This window comes from Entelurus aequoreus, linkage group LG14 (genome assembly GCF_033978785.1).
Source record: "Entelurus aequoreus isolate RoL-2023_Sb linkage group LG14, RoL_Eaeq_v1.1, whole genome shotgun sequence".
Lineage (NCBI taxonomy): Eukaryota > Metazoa > Chordata > Actinopteri > Syngnathiformes > Syngnathidae > Entelurus > Entelurus aequoreus.
Window position 1 is genome coordinate 58,247,592 of NC_084744.1, and position 20,869 is coordinate 58,268,460.

Here is a 20,869-nt window from a genome sequence, read left to right on the forward strand (position 1 = left end):
ATAACTATGAATGATAAAACACTGAATATTGACAACAGATGAACGTCACACCCCCTCTCCATTGACATATTTTACAATCAAGCAAAACACAACAAAAATGCAACAAACAGCGAAATATGAACACGAAGGGTAAAAACAACTCCACCTACAATCTGATATATGTGATACATCACTAAGCTTTAGAACTTTGTTGTAAAAATCTCCTTCCGCATCTGTCCCCGACACCCACATTTTAGGCTGGCCTCTCTGGAAACGCTCCTCACCCACACTGCTTGGTGCCTCGTCTGAGCTGCTGTGACGTAGATGACCATAGTAACTAATTAGATTACCATAGTAACTAGTACATCATGCAAAAGCGCAGATTCCGACCATTGAAATACTTTGTATAGTTCAAGACTTACGGTCATTAGAAAACATGACTGCACATCATAATGGCAGCTACACTTTCCATCTTAAAGATCTAAAAAAAATTATTTGAGAATGTCCGGGCGGGTCAGATTGAAAAGCTTAACGGGCCGCATGTGGCCCCCGGGCCTTAATTTGCCCAGGTCTGCTCCAGAAGGTCTTATCTTTGTCCATGTGATGTCAGATGAAACAAGGGACATGTAAGCAAATATTAACATTGCTGTATGTATACTTTTGACCAAGTCACATTTTCAGTAGACCCATAATAAATTCATAAAAGAAGCAAAGTTCATGAATGTTTTTTTGTGACCAACAAGTATGTGCTCCAATCACTCTATCAGAAAAAAATAAGATTTGTGGAAATTATAAGAAACTCAAGACAGCCATGACATGATGTTCTTTACAAGTGTATGTACACTTTTGATCGCGACTGTACATTTCTACACAAAAGCGATACAAGTATACCTTTGTTGTCGCTCTTGCCGTGCGATCTCCTTCAGCTTGCTGGCTTGCTCACACCTCCTGCGCCTGCGGTCGCCCTTGGCCTCAGCTTCGATCTTCAGCTGCTCCTGCCTGTAGCTGCGCTGGTAAGCTGTGATCAAGCGCCGCAGGCGCGCTGTAAGCGACGAACTGGAGGGCCAATCGCAGCCACTCTGGGTCTGGTTAGAGAAGCTTTCCACGATGGCTGGGACGGACTTGTCTTCCACGGTGATTTCCTCCTCTATCTTCACACTGTCATGCTGGGGGGCGGCGGTCAATGACAACGTGTGAGGCTTTTTTTGTTGTTGCTACAACTCACACAAACTTATGCTGGGAAGTATACCTCCTCGTATGAATCTTTTGGTGGTCTTGACGCAGGCTTGAACTCGGGGTCCTCAGAGTATTTGTCATAATCCCCTCTGTAACAAGAAACACGTAATAAGCAGGCGACAAGACCAAAACATGCGTGTGTTACCCAGACTGAAGTAACGAACACACTGTGTGTGTGTGTACATTAAGTACAGTGGTGTTAAACTCAAGGCCGGGGGCCAGATAGGGTCCGCCACATCATTTTGAATGGCCCGTGAAAACCTGGAAATAATATGCTATGCTACACTCTATAATAAATGTATATTTTCTGCTGGATCTACTCTATTTTATGCTGACATTGTTTTTGCTGCAGCTGTTACATATACTGTAATATTGTACATGGTAATTGTGATTTGTTATATTTTGTATAAAAACATAATATCAATATATATTATATACTGTACATATAATATGTAAATATTGCATATGTTATATTGCTACTATGGTACATTTTTAGTCTACTTTATACCTGCATTATCCTTTCCATCCTTTGTAACTGACCTACTGTGTGGAACAATTTCCCTTGTGGATTATTAAAGTTTGTCTTAGTCTAAGTCTATGTCTAAGCATCAATAAAGTACTTTATCTTTCTTTCTTTTGCTATTTTGACAGAAAAAAAACATGTATTGCATGCAGTCCTATATATTTTAAACTTTATCTAACTAATAATGCAACAAATATTATAGTACCATACCTTCAAAACATTTTTGGGGACAAATACTACATAAATATCTGCTTGACCTGCGATCTCAAAGCAAGTTGTCCATCAAATTGTACACTGTAAACATTACAATATATAAAAAACAAAAACAAAACAAAAAACAGCTCAGTCATCAGAATGCTACCGTAAAAAAAAGTTACAATTTTCCATTTACAGTAATACACTGTGAAAACAGCAACCATATTTTTTATGTAAAAAAACTGGCAGCTCGATCACCAGAATTTTACAATAAAATACCGTACATTTTATGGTAAAATTCTGCCATTTTTTGGACTGCAAAATCCATAGGTTTTTTACAGCGTATGCAAAATATACATTTACTAATCAAATGTATAGGCAATCGTGTGACAATATCACGCGGCAAATCCTTATACCACTGTTGGCGTTAACGCACTTTTTGTGTCTTTTCACGCATTAAAATCAGAAAGGACGCGCATTTTCGTAAATCCACGCGTCCCTGGGACGCAGATTATTATAATTTTTTTTTCAAACGACCCTGCCTTCTCCGCGTTTTTATTGGTCGTCTTCAAAGTAAAGTATTTTGATTCGCCGAAAAGTTTATCAATCACAAATACTGCCTCAGTTTGGACTAGGACAACTTTCTAAAGAAAGACTTCATGGTAAACACTAAGGTGAGTGTAAAGTCAACCTTTTTAACTTCATCCTGTGCCATGTCTCCAGTAAATGACTTGTTTTAGTCTTTGCGAGTCCATGGAAACGTCACTTTTATCTCCCGCTGGATCGACATCGTTCGAGGATGGAGACGGGCTAGCTGTTAGCTTCAAGCTAACCAGCACCCCGACCAGACTCCTCCACCCCAAAAACATACTTTGCAGGTCAACAAACGGGGAAAATATGTAACTTTTGAAGTGTTAGTGTGCGAGGAGTGTTCAAAAGGAGCCTCTTGGAGAAGTGGCTGACAAGTTAGCGAGTGACGTCATCACGTCATTGTTTACTGAAGCAGAGGTGCTGACTGTGCGTTATGATAAACACGCATGCGTCGCCAGGCTCTGCTTTTTATCCATAGACTTATCAGATTACATTTTTTATTGTCTATATTTACATATGCATCAAAAAAACTACCGGTGTAGTGAGTTTACATAATTCACCCAAGGAACTTTAGTTATGAGAGAGTTCAGGTCGGACGGTTCTTCACAGGACACATTTTGTATGAAAATTAGGGACGTCCGATAATGGCTTTTTGCCGATATCCGATATTCCGATATTGTCCAACTCTTTAATTACCGATACCGATATCAACCGATATATGCAGTCGTGGAATTAACACATTATTATGCCTAATTTGGACAACCATGTATGGTGAAGATAAGGTACTTTTAAAAAAAATAAAATAAAATAAGATAACTAAATTAAAAACATTTTCTTGAATAAAAAAGAAAGTAAAACAATATAAAAACAGTTACATAGAAACTATTAATTAATGAAAATGAGTCAAATTAACTGTTAAAGGTTAGTACTATTAGTGGACCAGCAGCACGCACAATCATGTGTGCTTACGGACTGTATCCCTTGCAGACTGTATTGATATATATTGATATATAATGTAGGAAACAGAATATTGATAACAGAAAGAAATGGGGGGAGGGAGGTTTTTTGGGTTGGTGCACTAATTGTAAGTGTATCTTGTGTTTTTTATGTTGATTTAATAAAAAAATAAAAAAAATAAAAAAAACGATACAGATAATACAAAAACCGATACCGATCATTTCCGATATTACATTTTAACGCATTTATCGGCCGATAATATCGGCAGGCCGATATTATCGGACATCCCTAATGAAAATACACCTGAATAGACCCGCTCATCGGCAGTGCGCCTTATAATCCGGTGCGCCCTATGGTCCGGAAAATATGGTGAATTAATTTCAATGGGCGTGGCTGTTTGGCAATACAAGCTTTTCCAGGTACGGGTTGAGTCACAGCACCAATTAAACTCATATCCCGAGTAGGGTTGGGTATCGAGTATCGATTGGAACCGGGACTAACTTTCCGATTCTCCCGGAATCGTTTAAAAGTTTAAATTTCGATTCCTAGTTTCGATACCCAGTCCGCCGACCGGAAAAAAAGAATAAGTCCGCCGACCGGAAGAAGAAGCCGCTAAACACCAACGCCGGAAGTGTTAGCATTGCAGAGCCTATGTAGCCGAGCGAGTCAGTCAAGCATGGATAGCGGGCGTCGGCGGTCGAAGTGTGGCTTTATTTTACTAAAAAAAATGAAATATCGGCGAAATGTAACACGTGCGACAGGACTGTTTCGTGCTTAGGAGGGTGCACGTCGAACATGATGAAGCACCTCCGAGTACAAATAAATGCGTGTCCCGTCTTCGACGCGCTGCGCAGACCGTCCTCCTGTGCCTCTTCCTCTGGCTTCGACACCCAGCCTGGCACCTCGGTGACTGCACCGCAGTCCGAATCCGGTAAGTAAAACAATATACCGTATTTCCTTGAATTGCCGCCGGGAATATAGTATTCGCCTGCCTAGAATTACAGCCGGGTCAAACTCGTTTCGCAAAATAATTAGCGCATGCTTGGCACTTCCGCCGGGTCAAATATGAGTCATTAAATGACTCCCGCCTCCTGGTGGTAGAGGGCGCTAGTGATCCCCTCTTGCGACTACCAGTACTGCAGAAGACTGGTGCTGCAGAAGAAGACAACAAGCAGCAAGCGTGAGCAGCGATCGTTTGCTTGAACTTTTACCATGGAGGATTACATATCTAAAATAAAACAGTTTTCTAAACTGGACTTTCAATCGAAGCAGGAGGTAATAATTAAAGGAATATCTCCAGAGACTTTTAAAACTGAAGAAAGATAAGGAAGACTGCCTTTGATCAGAAGCAGCTGCACATGGACATCATTTAATAAGTAAAGGTAAGACCATTATAACATTTTTTTTAATTAAATGTGCTTTTCATGATAAGGTAAGCGCCGGAGTGAGAAGAGGTTTTAAAATAATTAGCGCATGCTTGCCCATCCCGCATGGTTTTGGTAAGCGCAGGAGTGAGAAGAGGTTTTAAATTAATTAGCGTCCCTGCGGCTATTCAAGGAAATACGGTATATGCAATAAATGTGTTTTGCGCCAACGTCGAGGCAGCTAACAAATTAGCCCGCGTATTTTTTCATAGACAATTTACAACCTGCTAGCCAGGCTCCACGATGTGCTCAGCGTACTCCGTTCACCGTAGCGGCAATGGGGAAGATGTCGGTGCCACAGACGTCACTGCACACATAGTCAAAAGACTGCATCCCTTTTCAGAGGTGGAATCTCCAACATTTAGGTTAGTTAAGCAATAACGTTAGAGCTAAGCTAATTGATACTGGGCTAAACAGTAACAGCAACATTACATGTTTGCAGGGGTATGGTGAAAACTCTCAACCCAAAATACATACCACCTTCCAGGGACTACCTGTCAAACACATTGATCCCGGCATGGTACAAGAAGAATCGGAATCGAGAACCGTCAGGAATCGGAATCGAAACAAAGAATCGGAATCGTTCGAATTCAAACGATACCCAACCCTAATCCCGAGGTACCACTGTATATCAATTGCAGCAAAATGTCACAACAAAAACTGTAAGCATGACTCACTCGTCTCCCAGCTCGCCATCCCCTACATGTTGCTCCGCATCGATGGCCTTGTCGTCGGGCCGGCCAACCTTCTCCAGGAAACACAGGCGTCCGTCGGCGCGCATGGTGGTGTACATCTCGTAACCTGGTAACACATTTGACGGTAAAAACGTGTTGAAACACACAAACTGGCAGTAAGTAGGGAACTTGGAAACCGACTAACGGAAAAGCGTTGCCGTTCTTAAGGTGTTTTTACCGTGTTTGAAAACACCCGCCAGCAGAGAGCGGTCAGCCTCAGCATCCCACCATCCTGCAGGGACCTCTTGCTGCTCCATCTCCGGTATCCAGATGTCCACATCTCTGAAAAACAAATACATTTACTTATAAAAGACGGTAGGGGTGCACGATTAATTGACGTGGAGGTTTTAATAACAGCATTCGATCATAATTGTTGAGCCTCACATTTGGTCGTCTCCCGCTGACAACAGGGAGAAAGACATCCCACTCTGTGCATCGCTCTCAGCACCTGAGTGCGTGTATTTAACGTTAGGAATTAACTGAACGCAGTAAGCCCTCTTTACAGTCATTCACAATCTTTGTTTTGGTGGGCGCAGAGTCAACTTTACACACAGGAAGCACAGACAGCCTCCCTACTTGCGACACGCCAGTAAGAAGAGCCGCAAGGTAACAAATACTACCTACCGTATTTTTCAGACTATAAGTCGCAGTTTTTTTTCATAGTTTGGCCGGGGGTGCGACTTATACTCAGGAGCGACTTACGTGTGAAATGATTAACACACTACCGTAAAATATCAAATAATATTATTTAGCTCATTCACGTAAGAGACTAGACGTATAAGATTTCATGGGATTTAGCGATTAGGAGTGACAGATTGTTTGGTAAACGTATAGCATGTTCTATATGTTATAGTTATTTGAATGACTCTTACCTTAATATGTTACGTTAACATACCAGTTGGTTATTTATGCCTCATATAACGTACACTTATTCAGCCTGTTGTTCACTATTCTTTATTTATTTTAAATTGCCTTTCAAATGTCTATTCTTGGTGTTGGCTTTTATCAAATAAATTTCCCCCAAAAATTTGATTTAAACTCCGGTGCGACTTATATGTTTTTTTCCTTCTTTATTATGCATTTTCGGCCGGTGCGACTTATACTCCGGTGCGACTTATACTCCGAAAAATACGGTATATATCTCGAAAATACTGAAATTCCACATCAGTGAATTTGCAAACAGCTAACATTATACACAAAACAATCTACACTCTGCTACCCAATATTATACAACAATTATTCTCAACAAAAGAGAAATATAATCTGATAGAGAACAATTGAGTTTAAAAAATTTGTACGCACGTACAACACTTGAAACCTTCAGTATATCTGTATGTGGAAATAAATGATGGAATGGATTAAGCGACACGGTTAATGAATGAAGTGTACATTTGTAGTTATTTACCCATATTTCTGCACAATAACTCAGATATGGTAACACTAGCAAGCAATAGAGAATAATAATAATAATTACAACTATAGATGTCCGATAATATCGGCATGCCGATATTATCAGGCGATAAATGCTTTAAAATGTAATATCGGAAATTATCGGTATCGTTTTTTTTTGTTTTTTTTTAATTAAATCAACATAAAAAACACAAGATACACTTACAATTAGTGCACCAACCCAAAAAACCTCCCTCCCCCATTTACACTCATTCACACAAAAGGGTTGTTTCTTTCTGTTATTAATATTCTGGTTCCTACATTATATATCAATTTATATCAATTAGGGCTGCAACTAACGATTAATTTGATAATCGATTAATCGATTAATAATCGGATAAAAGAGACAAACTACATTTCTATCCTTTCCAGTATTTTATTGAAAAAAAACAGCATACTGGCACCATACTTATTTTGAATATTGTTTATCAGCTGTTTGTACATGCTGCAGTTTATAAATAAAGTTTTATTTAAAAAAATAAAAAATAAATTTTTTTTAATTTTTTTTTAAAAGCCTCTGCGCATGCGCATAGCATAGATCCAACGAATCGATGACTAAATTAATCGGCAACTATTTTTATAATCGATTTTAATCGATTAGTTGTTGCAGCCCTAATATCAATACAGTCCAGTGTTTCCCATAAACTGCCAAGATACCTGTGGCGGTGGGGGCGTGGCCATGGGCGTGACTATGGGCGTGGTCACCATGATATCATCGAGTAATTTGCATAATTTACTACAATGATTTGATTTTCTCTAAAAAGGCTCAAAAAATGTACACTTACTAATTAATAATAACAGTTTTGTTTTAAACGTCCATCCATCCATTTTACAATATAATTACAACACTTTATGTACATATTTATATGCAGATTTGAACAATAAGTTATTCACTGAAATATATTTATTAATTGTGGTTCTTACAAAAAATATATCTTATAAAATATAAAAGCTAAAATGTCTCAAAGCTCTGCCCCTTTAATTAGTGCATACTAAATAATTTAACTTTAGCCTACTACTACAACCATATTATTTACCAGCAACATAAAGTGAAACAGAGGCAGAGGTGTCCTGCCACAGTCAGTAACAAATAAACAGAAAACAGTAGTGGTGGTAGATAAGACACAGAGCTTCATCAAACATCTGATCCACTGAACAAAGAGCTCCAAAAATCTTGAACTTTAGACTGCCGTCAGTTTTACTCCCTACACTTAACCATGTGTTTCCTACTGCCTGCAGACTTTGCACCCTTTGTTATATACACATGTTGTGTTTCTAATATAAATACATTTAATAAAGTCAAATACAAATAAGGCAACAAGAGAAGTATCCTACACTTCTCTTTTGTAAAGTAAATCTGAACAGCCGATATGGGCATCTACATCAACTATATGATTTGCCTGAGAAGCTGGAGAGGACAAAAAAAATAAAAATAAAATAAAATAAAATTATTTGTGGCGGACGTAATTCTTTCGTGGCGGGCCGCCACATATAAATGAATGTGTGGGAAACCCTGCAGTCTGCAAGGAATACAGTCCATAAGCACACATGATTGTGCGTGCTGCTGGTCCACTAATAGTACTAACCTTTAACAGTTAATTTTACTCATTTTCATTATTTACTCATTTCTATGTACCGGTAACTTTTTTTATATTGTTTTACTTTCTTTTTTATTCAAGAAAATGTTTTTAATTTATTTATCTTATTTTTTTTCTTTTTTTTAAAAAGGACCTTATCTTCACCATACCTGGCTGTCAAAATTAGGTATAATAATGTGTTAATTCCACGACTGTATATATCGGAATCGGTTGATATCGGTAATTAAGAGTTGGACAATATCGGAATATCGGCAAAAAAGCCATTATCGGACATCCCTAATTCCAACCCTTGATGCTGAATGCCAAGCAGGGAGGTAATGGGTCCCATTTTTATAGTCTTTGGTATGCCAGGGTTTGAACTCACAACCTACCGATCTCAGGGCAGACAGTCTAACCACTAGTAGGTTAGAGTAGGTTATGAACAATGTGTCAGCGTAGGACCTACAACAGCATACCTGATGTCTGCCCCTTTCAGGACCGAGTCAGCATGGTCACCGATCACCTCCTGCTTGAGGTAGTAGAGCATACGCACCCTCAGCAACACCCTGGGAGAGGAGAGACTTTTAGTACCGACAACACGCACTTGACAAAAGTCAATTATCCTAACTTGTTGCACTGGTGCTTGAGGTGCTTGCGGTAACTGTCGTCCAGCAGCAAGGTATCAGGGTTATACTTGCGGATCCATTCCACTTTCTGCACGTCAAATGTGCTCTGGGCTTTTACCCTCTTGCCCTTCCTGCCTCGGGGCACAGGGATGGAGAGGCCTACGCAGAAAACACAAGTTCTAAGCACTTGCAACGACAGCAAGAAGTTCATGGTTGGTAAATCCTCCTACCAGAGTGGTTGAGTAGTGTTTGGGGCTCACGCCCGTTCTCCGGGGGTGTGATGAGTTCCCAGATGAAACTCTTGATGTTCTCGTCGCCACGGTAGTGCAGGAGACAAAACACCAAGATGACGCGGCATATGGTCTCCACGTCGCGCTCACTCAGGCGGCGCTTACATCTGGCGTGGGACAGAATGTCCCTCCAGCGCCCCCAACTGGAAAAGATTGACAAGACAAAAGGGTGTGACTGACGGGTCCCCGTGATCATTTACTCAAACTGTGGATTTTTGTCAATTTGCACATTTTTGGATTGAAATAAAACACAAGTTAATGTGTATTTGTAGCTTTTTACTGGAATTATGAAGCATGCATTATTCCAGCAGGACAGCCTTATTCCAAAATGGAATACATTCATTTTTGTGCTGAAAATTCTGCACACAAGACCTATAATGACTATATGAAAAGGTTTTGCTCATTTGTTACAAATAAAAAACAATGAAATCCCAAGTATTCACAGCCTTTGTTGATGCACCTGTGGAAGCAATTACAGCCACAAGTCTTTTTCAGAAGTTACTGTATCATCTTTCCCTCTATCCTGACTGGTCTCCCAGCGGTGCTGAATATTTTTATGTATTTATTTATTCCCCCACGCCCGCCCCCTACTACTTCTAAATCACTAATCCTCGCCTCCATGGCGACAAATAAAGTAAGTTTCTTACAAGTATCATTATCACTGCAGGACGAGGAATAGCTAAATATGCTTCACTACGCACCGTAGCTCACCGGCGTCAAAATGTAAACAAACGCCATGGGTGGATCTACACCTGACATCCACTGTAATGATACCAAGTACAGCAGCGTATCTAGTAGATACTACTATGACTACGTCGATATTTTTTAGCATCCCAAAATAATAATAATTTGGTTTTATTTGTATTCATATTATATTTATAAACTCAGGAAATACATCCCTGGACATATGAGGACTTTGAATATGACCAATGTATTATCCTGTAACTACTTGGTATCGGATCGATACAGAAATTTGTGGTATCATGAAAAACTAATGTAAAGTATCAAAGAAGAGAAGAATAAGTGATTATTACATTTTAACAGAAGTGTAGATAGAACATGTTAAAAGAGAAAGTAAGCAGATATTAACAGTAAATGAACAAGTAGATTAATAATACATTTTCTACCACTTGTCCTTAATAATTTTAACAAAATAATATAATGGAAAATGACACAATATGTTACTGCATACGTCCGCAGACTAATTAGGAGACTTTGTTTGTTTACTTACTACTAAAAGACAAGTTGTCTAGTATATTCACTATTTTATTTAATGACTAAATTACAATAATAAACATATGTTTAATGTACCCTAAGATTTTTTGTTAAAAAAAAGCCAATAATGCAATTTTTTGTGGTTCCCTTTATTTAGAAAAGTACCGAAAAGTATCAAAATAATTTTGGTATCAGTACCAAAATATTGGTATTGGGACAACACTAGTACATGTACTTTTTGTTTTTAATTTTTGACAAATTTGCAAAAATCTAAAAATAAACAAACAAACCCTAAAACACTTCACATAGTATTGTGTGTAGAATTTTGAGGACAAAAATTAATTGATTCTATTTCGGAAATGTGAATACTTCCCAGATGCACTGTAGGTGTGAGCTAACAATGGAAATTAAAAAGAGACCGAACTAATCCAATAAGTCAATGTCAACATCAAGCTCGCAGGAGGGTTTTGAGGAGGTGGGGATGAAAAGCCTCATCCATCTCTACATACCCATAGACGAGCAGATGTTTTTCCACGCGGAAACAGTCCGTGCGTCCGTAACCCACTCCGCTGTGACGATCCGAGCGTCGGGAAGAACGGGAGTGTCTGGAATTGGCAGGTGGGTACTCTTCATCACTGTCCATATCGGATAGCTCGCCACCCTCTCCACGCAAACTGGAATACTGACGCGTCTGCTTGCGTACTCTGGGAGTGTCGATCACAAGCGTGTTCTAAGGGGAGACATAAGGTCAACATTAATCTAAGCACATTAGTTAAAAAGGTAAGCTACATAAAACTACAACAAGGCCAATGTGGACAATAAAAGTTAATCACTGTACTTTTCGGTTGAGGATGTCCATGTCTATGTCGGCTTTCTTGGCCCACTTCTCCCAGAATTCCGGGTCATCGAGGGCAATGTCGTTACGGTTCTCGGAGGCCACAAAGCTGGCCTTTGAGAAGGTGGAGCCCTTGCCCTCGCTCTCGATGGTGATGGTGGTGGCTCTTCGCTGGAGGATCTGGTCGATGTCTTCCTCACAGAAGCGACTGCCCTCATCGTTCTCGTCCATGATGGCGGCGTAAGCTCCCTTCCTCAGCAAGTCCTCAATCTCCTTCTTGGAAAACTGCTGGATCTGTTGAAGTGACGCAATAATAATTTAGCTATAAACGGATCCAAAATACAGTGCGAGCTGGATTTACGAGCCCCTCTATTTGCAAATTTTTCCATTTACAAACTTTGTGTGTGAACCATGTCTCCGTATACAGGGTTCGTACACCTTTTCCATGGCCAAATTCGAGCACTTTTTAAGGACTTTCAAGACACATTTTCCAGTCTTTCCAGTACCCTTCAAAAGGCGAAAACCAGTGTGAATCAATCCATAGCCTTGTTGTTTGAGGTCACTGTAGGAAAAATACGGAAAATCTGCTAAAATAAATATGACCAATGTATGATCCTGGAACTACTTGGTATCGGATTGATACCCTAATTTGTGGCATCACCCAAAACTAATGTAAAGTATCCAAACAACAGAAGAATAAGTGATTATTACATTTTAACATAAGTGTAGATAGAACATGATAAAAGAGGAAGTAAGCATATATTAAAGGCCTACTGAAATGATTTTTTAAAAATTTAAACAGGGATAGCAGATCCATTCTATGTGTCATACTTGATCATTTCGCGATATTGCCATATTTTTGCTGAAAGGATTTAGTAGAGAACATCGACGATAAAGTTTTGGTCGCTGATAAAAAAAAGCCTTGCCTGTACCGGAAGTAGCGTGACGTCGCAGGTTGAAAGGCTCCTCACATTTCCCCATTGTTTACACCAGCAGCGAGAGCGATTCGGGCCGAGAAAGCGACGATTACCCCATTAATTTGAGCCAGGATAAAATATTTGTGGATGAGGAACGTGAGAGTGAAGGACTAGAGTGCAGTGCAGGACGTATCTTTTTTCGCTCTGACCGTAACTTAGGTACAAGCTGGCTCATTGGATTCCACAGTCTCTCCTTTTTCTATTGTGGATCACGGATTTGTATTTTAAACCACCTCGGATACTATATCCTCTTGAAAATGAGAGTCGAGAACGCGAAATGGACATTCACAGTGACTTTTATCTCCACGACAATACATCGGCGAAGCACTTTAGCTACGGAGCTAACGTGATAGCATCGGGCTTAACTGCAGATAGAAACAAAAGAAATAAACCCCTGACTGGAAGGATAGACAGAATATCAACAATACTATTAAACCATGGACATGTAACTACACGGTTAATGCTTTCCAGCCTGGTGAAGCTTAACAATGCTGTTGCTAACAACGCCATTGAAGCTAACTTAGCAATGGGGCCTCACTGAGCTATGATAAAAACATTAGCTATCCACCTACGCCAGCCAGCCCTCATCTGCTCATCAACACCCGTGCTCACATGCGTTCCAGCGATCGACGGAGCGACAAAGGACTTCACCCGATCATCCGTGCGGTCGGCGGCTAGCGTCGGATAGCGCGTCTGCTATCCAAGTCAAAGCCCTCCTGGTTGTGTTGCTGTAGCCAGCCGCTAATACACCGATACCACCTACAGCTTTCTTCTTTGCAGTCTCCATTGTTCATTAAACAAATTGCAAAAGATTCACCAACACAGACGTCAAGAATACTGTGGAATTTTGCGATGAAAACCGAGCTTTTTGTATTGGATACAATGTGTCCGAATACTTCCGTTTCAACGATTGACGTCACGCGCATACGTCATCATACATAAGGCTGAAACGACGCGTCGACATAGTCGACGTCATCGGTTACGTAAATACGTCGACGCCGTTTTTGTGCGTCGACGCGTCGCATATTTACGTCACACTACCGTCATGGCGGAGCGCAAAGCAGACTGTGCGAGCGAGGGGAAAAACGCACGCCAAAAGTCGTCAAAAGTGTGGGAGTATTTCAATACACAGCCTAATAATGTTGTTGTATGCACACTGTGTCGAGCGTAAATGGCCTATCATAGCAGCACAACGGCTATGAACGAACATTTGAAAAGAAAACCATCAACCATCAACTAGTCAATCGTCCGCGTTAGCATACGTTGTCATCATTACACAAAAACATGAATGTGTCATTTGTATCTGCTAGGGGTGTAACGGTATGTGTTTTGTATTGAACCGTTTCGGTACGGGGCTTTCGGTTCGGTACGGGGGTGTACCGAACGAGTTTCTAAGCTAAAGCTAACTTTAGCTGCTAAAGTCTTAACAAGTTGCTTTGCTCCTCTGCCTCTGTCTCAGCACGCAGCATTGTCCCACCCACACAACCATCTGATTGGTACACACGCAGCATTGTCCCACCCATACAACCATCTGATTGGTACACACGCAGCATTGTCCCACCCATACAACCATCTGATTGGTACACACGCAGCATTGTCAGCCAATCAGCAGTGCGTATTCAGAGCGCATGTAGTCAGCGCTTCAGCGTCGAGCAGATAGGTGTTTAGCAGGTGAGCATCAGGCAGCGGACTCTCCCCAAATGATAATAAACACCTCCCAGTCAACTACTAGTAACATCACTATGAGCCCGTTGACCTACTAGAATCTTAAACTGCAGCTCAGCTCGCTCGCAGTCCTGGTTTGAGGTGAAGGGCTAATTACCTCTCAGTTCCAGCCACATCGACCCCTTCTGAGCGCCTATTTTCAGCTGCTGGGAATATTGTAAACAAGAAAAGAAGCAAAGCATGTAGACATGCTAACCTTTCTTCATTACAACTGTTAGACACTCACTGGAATGAGTAGAATTGGTTATTGTGTACTGTGTTGGACTGGATGTTTATTTTGCACATTTTAAAAGCAATACTTAATGTTTACAGTGCTCCAGAATATTTAGATTGGCACTTTTTTGTATTGGATGTTTATCTTTATTTTTGCACATTTTAGCAAATAAGCAATACTTTCACTTTTGTTGAAATGTTTACACTGTTGTTACAGAATATTTCGTTTTGCACATTTTTGTATTGGATGTTTATCTTTATTTTTGCACATTTTAAAGCAAAATAAGCAATACTTTTACTTTTGAAATGCTAATACTATTGCAGAATATTAAGATTTGCACTGGATGTTTACTTTTATATTTGCACATTAAAAAGCAAATAAGCTACTTTTAATTTTGTTAAATGTTAAAAGTTTTAAATGTTTACATTGTTACAGAATATTTTGTCATGTTGTTGTCAATGTTGACTGAGTGGCCATACTTTTTTTTTTGTAAATAAGAGCCATGCCTTTTGAAAAAACTGGCCTACTTTTATTTTTTCATCTTCATTTTAAATAAAAATAAAAAATAATCGGTAAAAGGAAAAATAATCTATAGATGAATCGAAAAAAATCTATAGATTAACCGATTAATCGAAAAAAATAATCTATAGATTAATCGATAGAAAAATAATCGTTAGCTGCAGCCTTAATCATACATAGACGTTTTCAACCGGAAGTTTCGCGGGAAATTTAAAATTGCACTTTATAAGTTAACCCGGCCGTATTGGCATGTGTTGCAATGTTAAGATTTCATCATTGATATATAAACTATCAGACTGCGTGGTCGGTAGTAGTGGCTTTCAGTAGGCCTTTAACAGTAAATGAACAAGTAGATTAATAATAAATTTTCTACCACTTGTCGTTAAATATTTTTGACAAAATAATACGTAGATAAATGACAATATGTTACTGCATATGTCAGCAGACTAATTAGGAGCCTTTGTTTGTTTACTTACTACTGAAAGACAAGTTGTCTTGTATGTTCACTATTTTATTTAAGGACACACTTGCAATAATAAACATATGATTAATGTACCGTAAGATTTTTTCTTAAACAGTACAAAATAATAGGTAGATAAATGACACAATATGTTACTGCACATGTCAGCAGACTAATTGGGAGCCTTTGTTTGCTTACTTACTAATAAAATAGAAGTTGCCTAGAATGTTCGCTATCTTATTTAAGGCCCAAATTTGTATTTGATGGCAACAAGAAACATATGTTTATTGTACCCTAAGATTTTTTGTTAAAAATAAAACCGATAATGCCATTTTCTGTGGTCCCCTTTATTTAAAAAAAAGTATCGAAATACATTTTGGTATCGGCACCAAAATATTGGTATCGGGACAACCCTAGTCAAAGGTGTCCTGGGCATGACGTTACAGTGCATCCGGCAGTGGAGGCTCCTCTATGGGGTCTTGGGGCACTAGGAGGTTAACCCCTTTACTACTGTTACCCCAGGTGGCCCTTGGCAAAGGCCTAGTACCTGACTGTCCCCTAGCCAGGGATACGGTGAAGACCTCAACGGCGGAGCAGGCGGAAGACGGTAGATTTAAGAACGACCACAACGGCGGAGCAGGCGGAAGACGGTAGATTTAAGAAAGACCACAACGGCTGCGATGGCGGAAGAAGGCTGCAGCAGAAAAGGGTCCCCAGTCGTCTTGGGACTCCATGCCACTGGACCCTGACCCGATTCTGTCAAGGATCGTGTGGTGACTGTCTGTGCACCAGTCTCCCCACGTTAAACAAAGTCACGCACAGGCATCCTCCATAAAGGGATACACCCCTACCAGGAGGATCGTCATACTCGTTCGAGTGACCGCCGATGAGTCAAAGCTGCAACGTATTATTCATATTTACACGGTTTCTTTTTGAGAAATTGGTAGGGGTGTAACGGTACACAGAAATTTCGGTTTAGAGGTCACGGTTCGGTTCATTTTCGGTACAGTAAGAAAATATAAATTTTTTGGTTAGTTATTTACCAAATTTGTAAACAATGGCATAACATACATATACACACAGGGTCCATTGCCAGGGTTAATGTGGTCAACATATATAAAATAAAAACTAAATAAGATAAGGCTCAGAATGGTTTCTTAACAAAACCTTTCTACATATAAAGTGCTTTTTTTGATTGATTGATTGATTGATTGATTGATTGATTGATTGATTGATTGATTGATTGAGACTTTCATTAGTAGATTGCACAGTACAGCACATATTCTGTACAATTGACCACTAAATGGTAAGACCCGAATAAGTTTTTCAACTTGTTTAAGTCGGGGTCCACGTTAATCAACATTAAACTGCCTCAAGTTGTTGCTCAGATTAAATAAAATGACAAAACTTTACTTCCACATATAAAAAGTGCAACATTAAACAGGATATATGGGCTTATTGTTCTTCCACCATAGAAGTGGGTCACAATCTAGTTTTTAATGCAATATGGACTTAAATCTGCTGCTATAAAAACATTTGTTATTGCTTTAGCCTAGGGCTGCAACTAACGATTAATTTGATAATCGATTAATCTGTCGATTATTACTTCGATTAATAATCGGATAAAAGAGACAAACTACATTTCTATCCTTTCCAGTATTTTATTGAAAAAAAAAACAGCATACTGGTACCATGTTGTGGACATTGGGGGTGCAGCATACACCAATAATAACACAGAAATGTAACTCATCAGAACTGAATCAGATATTGTACACTTTTCTGTTGTGAATAATAAAGGATTCATTTTAGGCTGCCTCTGAATAATAGCATGAAATATTCCAGCACCTTCATAACGTTTAGTTATACTAAAGCGTCACTCAAATCTAAATATATTTATATAGCTTTATCGGCCCGGCTACATTGATCCATTATGAAACCAACCTGAGATATTTCTGTCCGTTACGTTTATTTCGAAATTGGTAACCGTGCGTTTTCTCTCTCAAAACGGAGTCAAATGTGCCGGAGACACATTATCAGCCCCGCGTTGCAACAAAGGCATAACTTTTAACGTTACTCACAAAAAAGCTGAACTCATGAATGCTTGTTGCCACTATGGACTTAAAAAGTTACGTACTGTGAGTTCTTCCCTTCATCCATGGCTCCAACATGTTTCCTTTTCAGGTGCTTCTGAAGCAATGTTGTACTTCCGTGCCATTTTGCAGGAAACGCTCTTCTTTGAAGTCTTTAAAGTGAAGTGTTCCCACACTTTTGACGACTTAGGTCGTACACTTTTCTCCATTGAAGCAATAACCTCAAGATGTTTCTCCGCTAAACTATCGGTAGTGTTTTCCTGCGCCATTTTTCGAATTTTTCCAGCAAAGGAGACGCCGTCGTCACGTGAGCTGCACATGACACATCATTGGCTAGCTTACGCCAACTCATGAGACGTAGCCTCAGCGACGCCCTGGCGCTGTTTTGTACTGTTTTTGTACTTATTTTGATTATTGTTTCTCAGCTGTTTGGAAATGTTGCAGTTTATAAATTAATGTTTATAAAACAAAAAAAAACAACAAAAAAATAACCAAAAAAAATAAAAAAAATAAAATAAATTTAAAAAAAAGCCCCCGCGCATGCGCATAGCATAGTTCCAACGAATCGATGACTAAATTAATCGCCAACTATTTTGGTAATCGATTTTAATCGATTAGTTGTTGCAGCCCTACTTTAGCCCTGCCTGACTCACCGAGGAGAGGCTGCTTGAATGCGGTGGTGACGCTTGAAATGGGTTAGCATGTTTGACGTGTTGTCAGAAGCAGCTGCTGAACAATGTCGGCAAACCTCCGTCCTCCATTGTTGTATCGCACAGCCAAAGTGTTCCCAAACGGGAGATCTTAACGAGGCAGGAGGGTCTTCCAGCTCTGGCTTTTACATGTTGTCCTAGCCCGGTCGTTGCTAGCATGCCGTGTGTTGTGCCTCGGTGTGCATTGTTTACACAATGTGCGGTACGCTACTTAATATGTCCGTGTGGAAACTCGTTCGGTACACCTCTGAACCGAACCGAAACCCCCGTACCGAAACGGTTCAATACAAATACACGTACCGTTACACCCCTACTTCACTATACACACTTTTGATTTACGAACCCTGTTGAAGAACCAATAAAGTTCGTAAATGGGGTCAGTGAGAAGATTTCTTTTCCTTACCCCGTTAACACTGCTGTCTTTGTTGCCACTCATGCTCTGCAAAACGGCACGGTCGAGGCCCAGCTTCAGACTGGCTTTGTCGAGCATCTCTCTCTCGTACGAGTTCCTGGTAATCAGACGGTAGACCTTGACCGCCTTAGACTGGCCAATACGATGACATCGGGCTTGTGCCTGGAGGAGTAGAAAGATCATTGCATTGTTACCGTGGGGAACGAGTCAAAGCATTGATCTGCAAAGTAAAAAGGTACCTGGAGGTCGTTCTGAGGGTTCCAGTCCGAGTCAAATATGACACAGGTGTCAGCAGCAGTGAGGTTGATACCCAAGCCTCCAGCTCGAGTACACAGCAGAAAGACAAAGCGGTCCGAGTCGGGCTTGCTGAAGCGATCGATGGCAGCCTGTCGCAGGTTGCCACGCACTCTGCCGTCAATCCGCTCATAAGTGTATCTAAAAAATAAACGACACATTACATAACTGTGTACATCAGTGTTTTTCAACTTTTTTGGAGCCAAGGCACATTTTTTTTCATTGCAATCCCGAGGCACACCACAAGCGGAAAACAAAAAAAATTAACTCAGCAGTCGATATTGACAGTAAAAAGTCGTTCTCGCAATCGTTGGGTATGACTTTAAACCATAACCAAGCATGCATCAAAATAGCTTGTCTCAAAGTAGGTGTACTGTCACATCACACCCTGACTTATTTTGATGTTTTCCTGTGTGTAGTGTTTTAGTTCTTGTCTTGCGCTCCTATTTTGCTGGCTTTTTCTCTTTTTTTTGGTATTTTCCTGTAGCAGTTTCATGTCTTCCTTTGAGCGATGTTTCCCACATCTACTTTGTTTTAGCAATCAAGAATATTTCAGTTGTTTTTAATCCTTCTTTGTGGGGACACTGTTGATTGTCATGTCATGTTCGGATGTACATTGTGGACGCCGTCTTTGCTCCACAGTAAGTCTTTGCCGTCGTCCAGCATTCTGTTTTTGTTTACTTTGTAGCCAGTTCAGTTTTAGTTTCGTTCTGCATAGCCTTCCCTAAGCTTCAATGCCTTTTCTTAGGGGCATTCACCTTTTGTTTATTTTTGGTTTAAGCACACCTGTTTACCTGCACCCTGCCTCCCGCTGTTTCCGACATCTACAAAACAATTAGCTACCGGCTGCCACCTACTGATATGGAAGAGTATTACACGGTTACTCTGCCGAGCTTGCATGCATCAATGTAGCTTGTCTCAAAGTAGGTGTAGAGTCACCACCTGTCACATCACACCCTGACTTATTTTGAGTTTTTTGCTGTTTTCCTGTGTGTAGTGTAGGGATGATGTTTGATAAGAAATTATCGAGTTCGAGCCCATTATCGAATTCTCTTATCGATCCGATTCCTTATCGATTCTCTTATCGAATCCAGATAGGTAGTTGTATATGGAAAAAAAACAATATTTGGTTTAACAAAAGCTCACTTTTATTTTATAAGAAAAAAAATAAATACAAATAAATATTGACTGTTGTTACCCAAAGTATATTAAGTGGGATTTTTCAGAAAAACAAATATATACAGTAACACAAAAACAACCTGTCTCTGTGATCACTACAGGTGAATAGCCATGTCTTGAGGCATTTTTTCCGGTCCATTATTTTTGCTGCTTGTGTGACATCACAGGGCATTTCTTGTGGGACGGGATTCGTTCCCAGGGATTCGAATAAAGAACCAACTCTTTTTCTTTACTATAGTGGCCTCGATAACAGGAACTGGTTCTCAAAAAGGGATTTGAGTCCATGGAATCGGTTCTTTTCTTATCGAACGGTTCTTTTCTTATCGAACAACCGGGAGAACAGGTTTCGAACATCATCCCTAGTGTAGTGTTTCCTATTTTGTTGTTTATTGTCATGTCATTTACGGATGTACTTTGTGGACGCCGTCTGCTGCGCCACACGCTTTAAGTCTTTGCTTTTCCGTTGTTTTTAATCTTTCTTTGTGGGGGCATTGTTGATTGTCATGTCATGTTTGAATGTACATTGTGGATGCAGTCTTTGCTGGCATCCAGCATTCTGTTTTTGTTTACTTTGCAGCCAGTTCAGTTTTAGTTTCATTTTGCATAGCCATCCCTAAGCTTCAATGCCTTTTCTTAGCGGCACTCACCTTTTGTTTAC

At 39.9% G+C, this 20,869-nt stretch overlaps 1 protein-coding gene across 6 annotated transcripts in view; it reads right to left on the bottom strand.

Moving 5' to 3' along the window:
* Positions 1-20,869, bottom strand: part of LOC133665117 (chromodomain-helicase-DNA-binding protein 8-like) — a 106,674-nt gene that overhangs the window by 18,732 nt on the left and 67,073 nt on the right. For all 6 annotated transcript variants that reach the window (XM_062070337.1, XM_062070336.1, XM_062070335.1 and 3 more), the window contains 11 exons: positions 18,978-19,173; positions 18,730-18,900; positions 11,635-11,925; positions 11,306-11,526; positions 9,522-9,724; positions 9,294-9,450; positions 9,142-9,231; positions 5,818-5,921; positions 5,583-5,706; positions 1,229-1,304; positions 871-1,145 (listed from right to left, as the gene is read on the bottom strand). In XM_062070337.1, the coding sequence (XP_061926321.1) occupies positions 871-1,145; positions 1,229-1,304; positions 5,583-5,706; positions 5,818-5,921; positions 9,142-9,231; positions 9,294-9,450; positions 9,522-9,724; positions 11,306-11,526; positions 11,635-11,925; positions 18,730-18,900; positions 18,978-19,173 (1,908 nt within the window). The remainder of the gene's footprint in view (positions 1-870; positions 1,146-1,228; positions 1,305-5,582; positions 5,707-5,817; positions 5,922-9,141; positions 9,232-9,293; positions 9,451-9,521; positions 9,725-11,305; positions 11,527-11,634; positions 11,926-18,729; positions 18,901-18,977; positions 19,174-20,869) is intronic.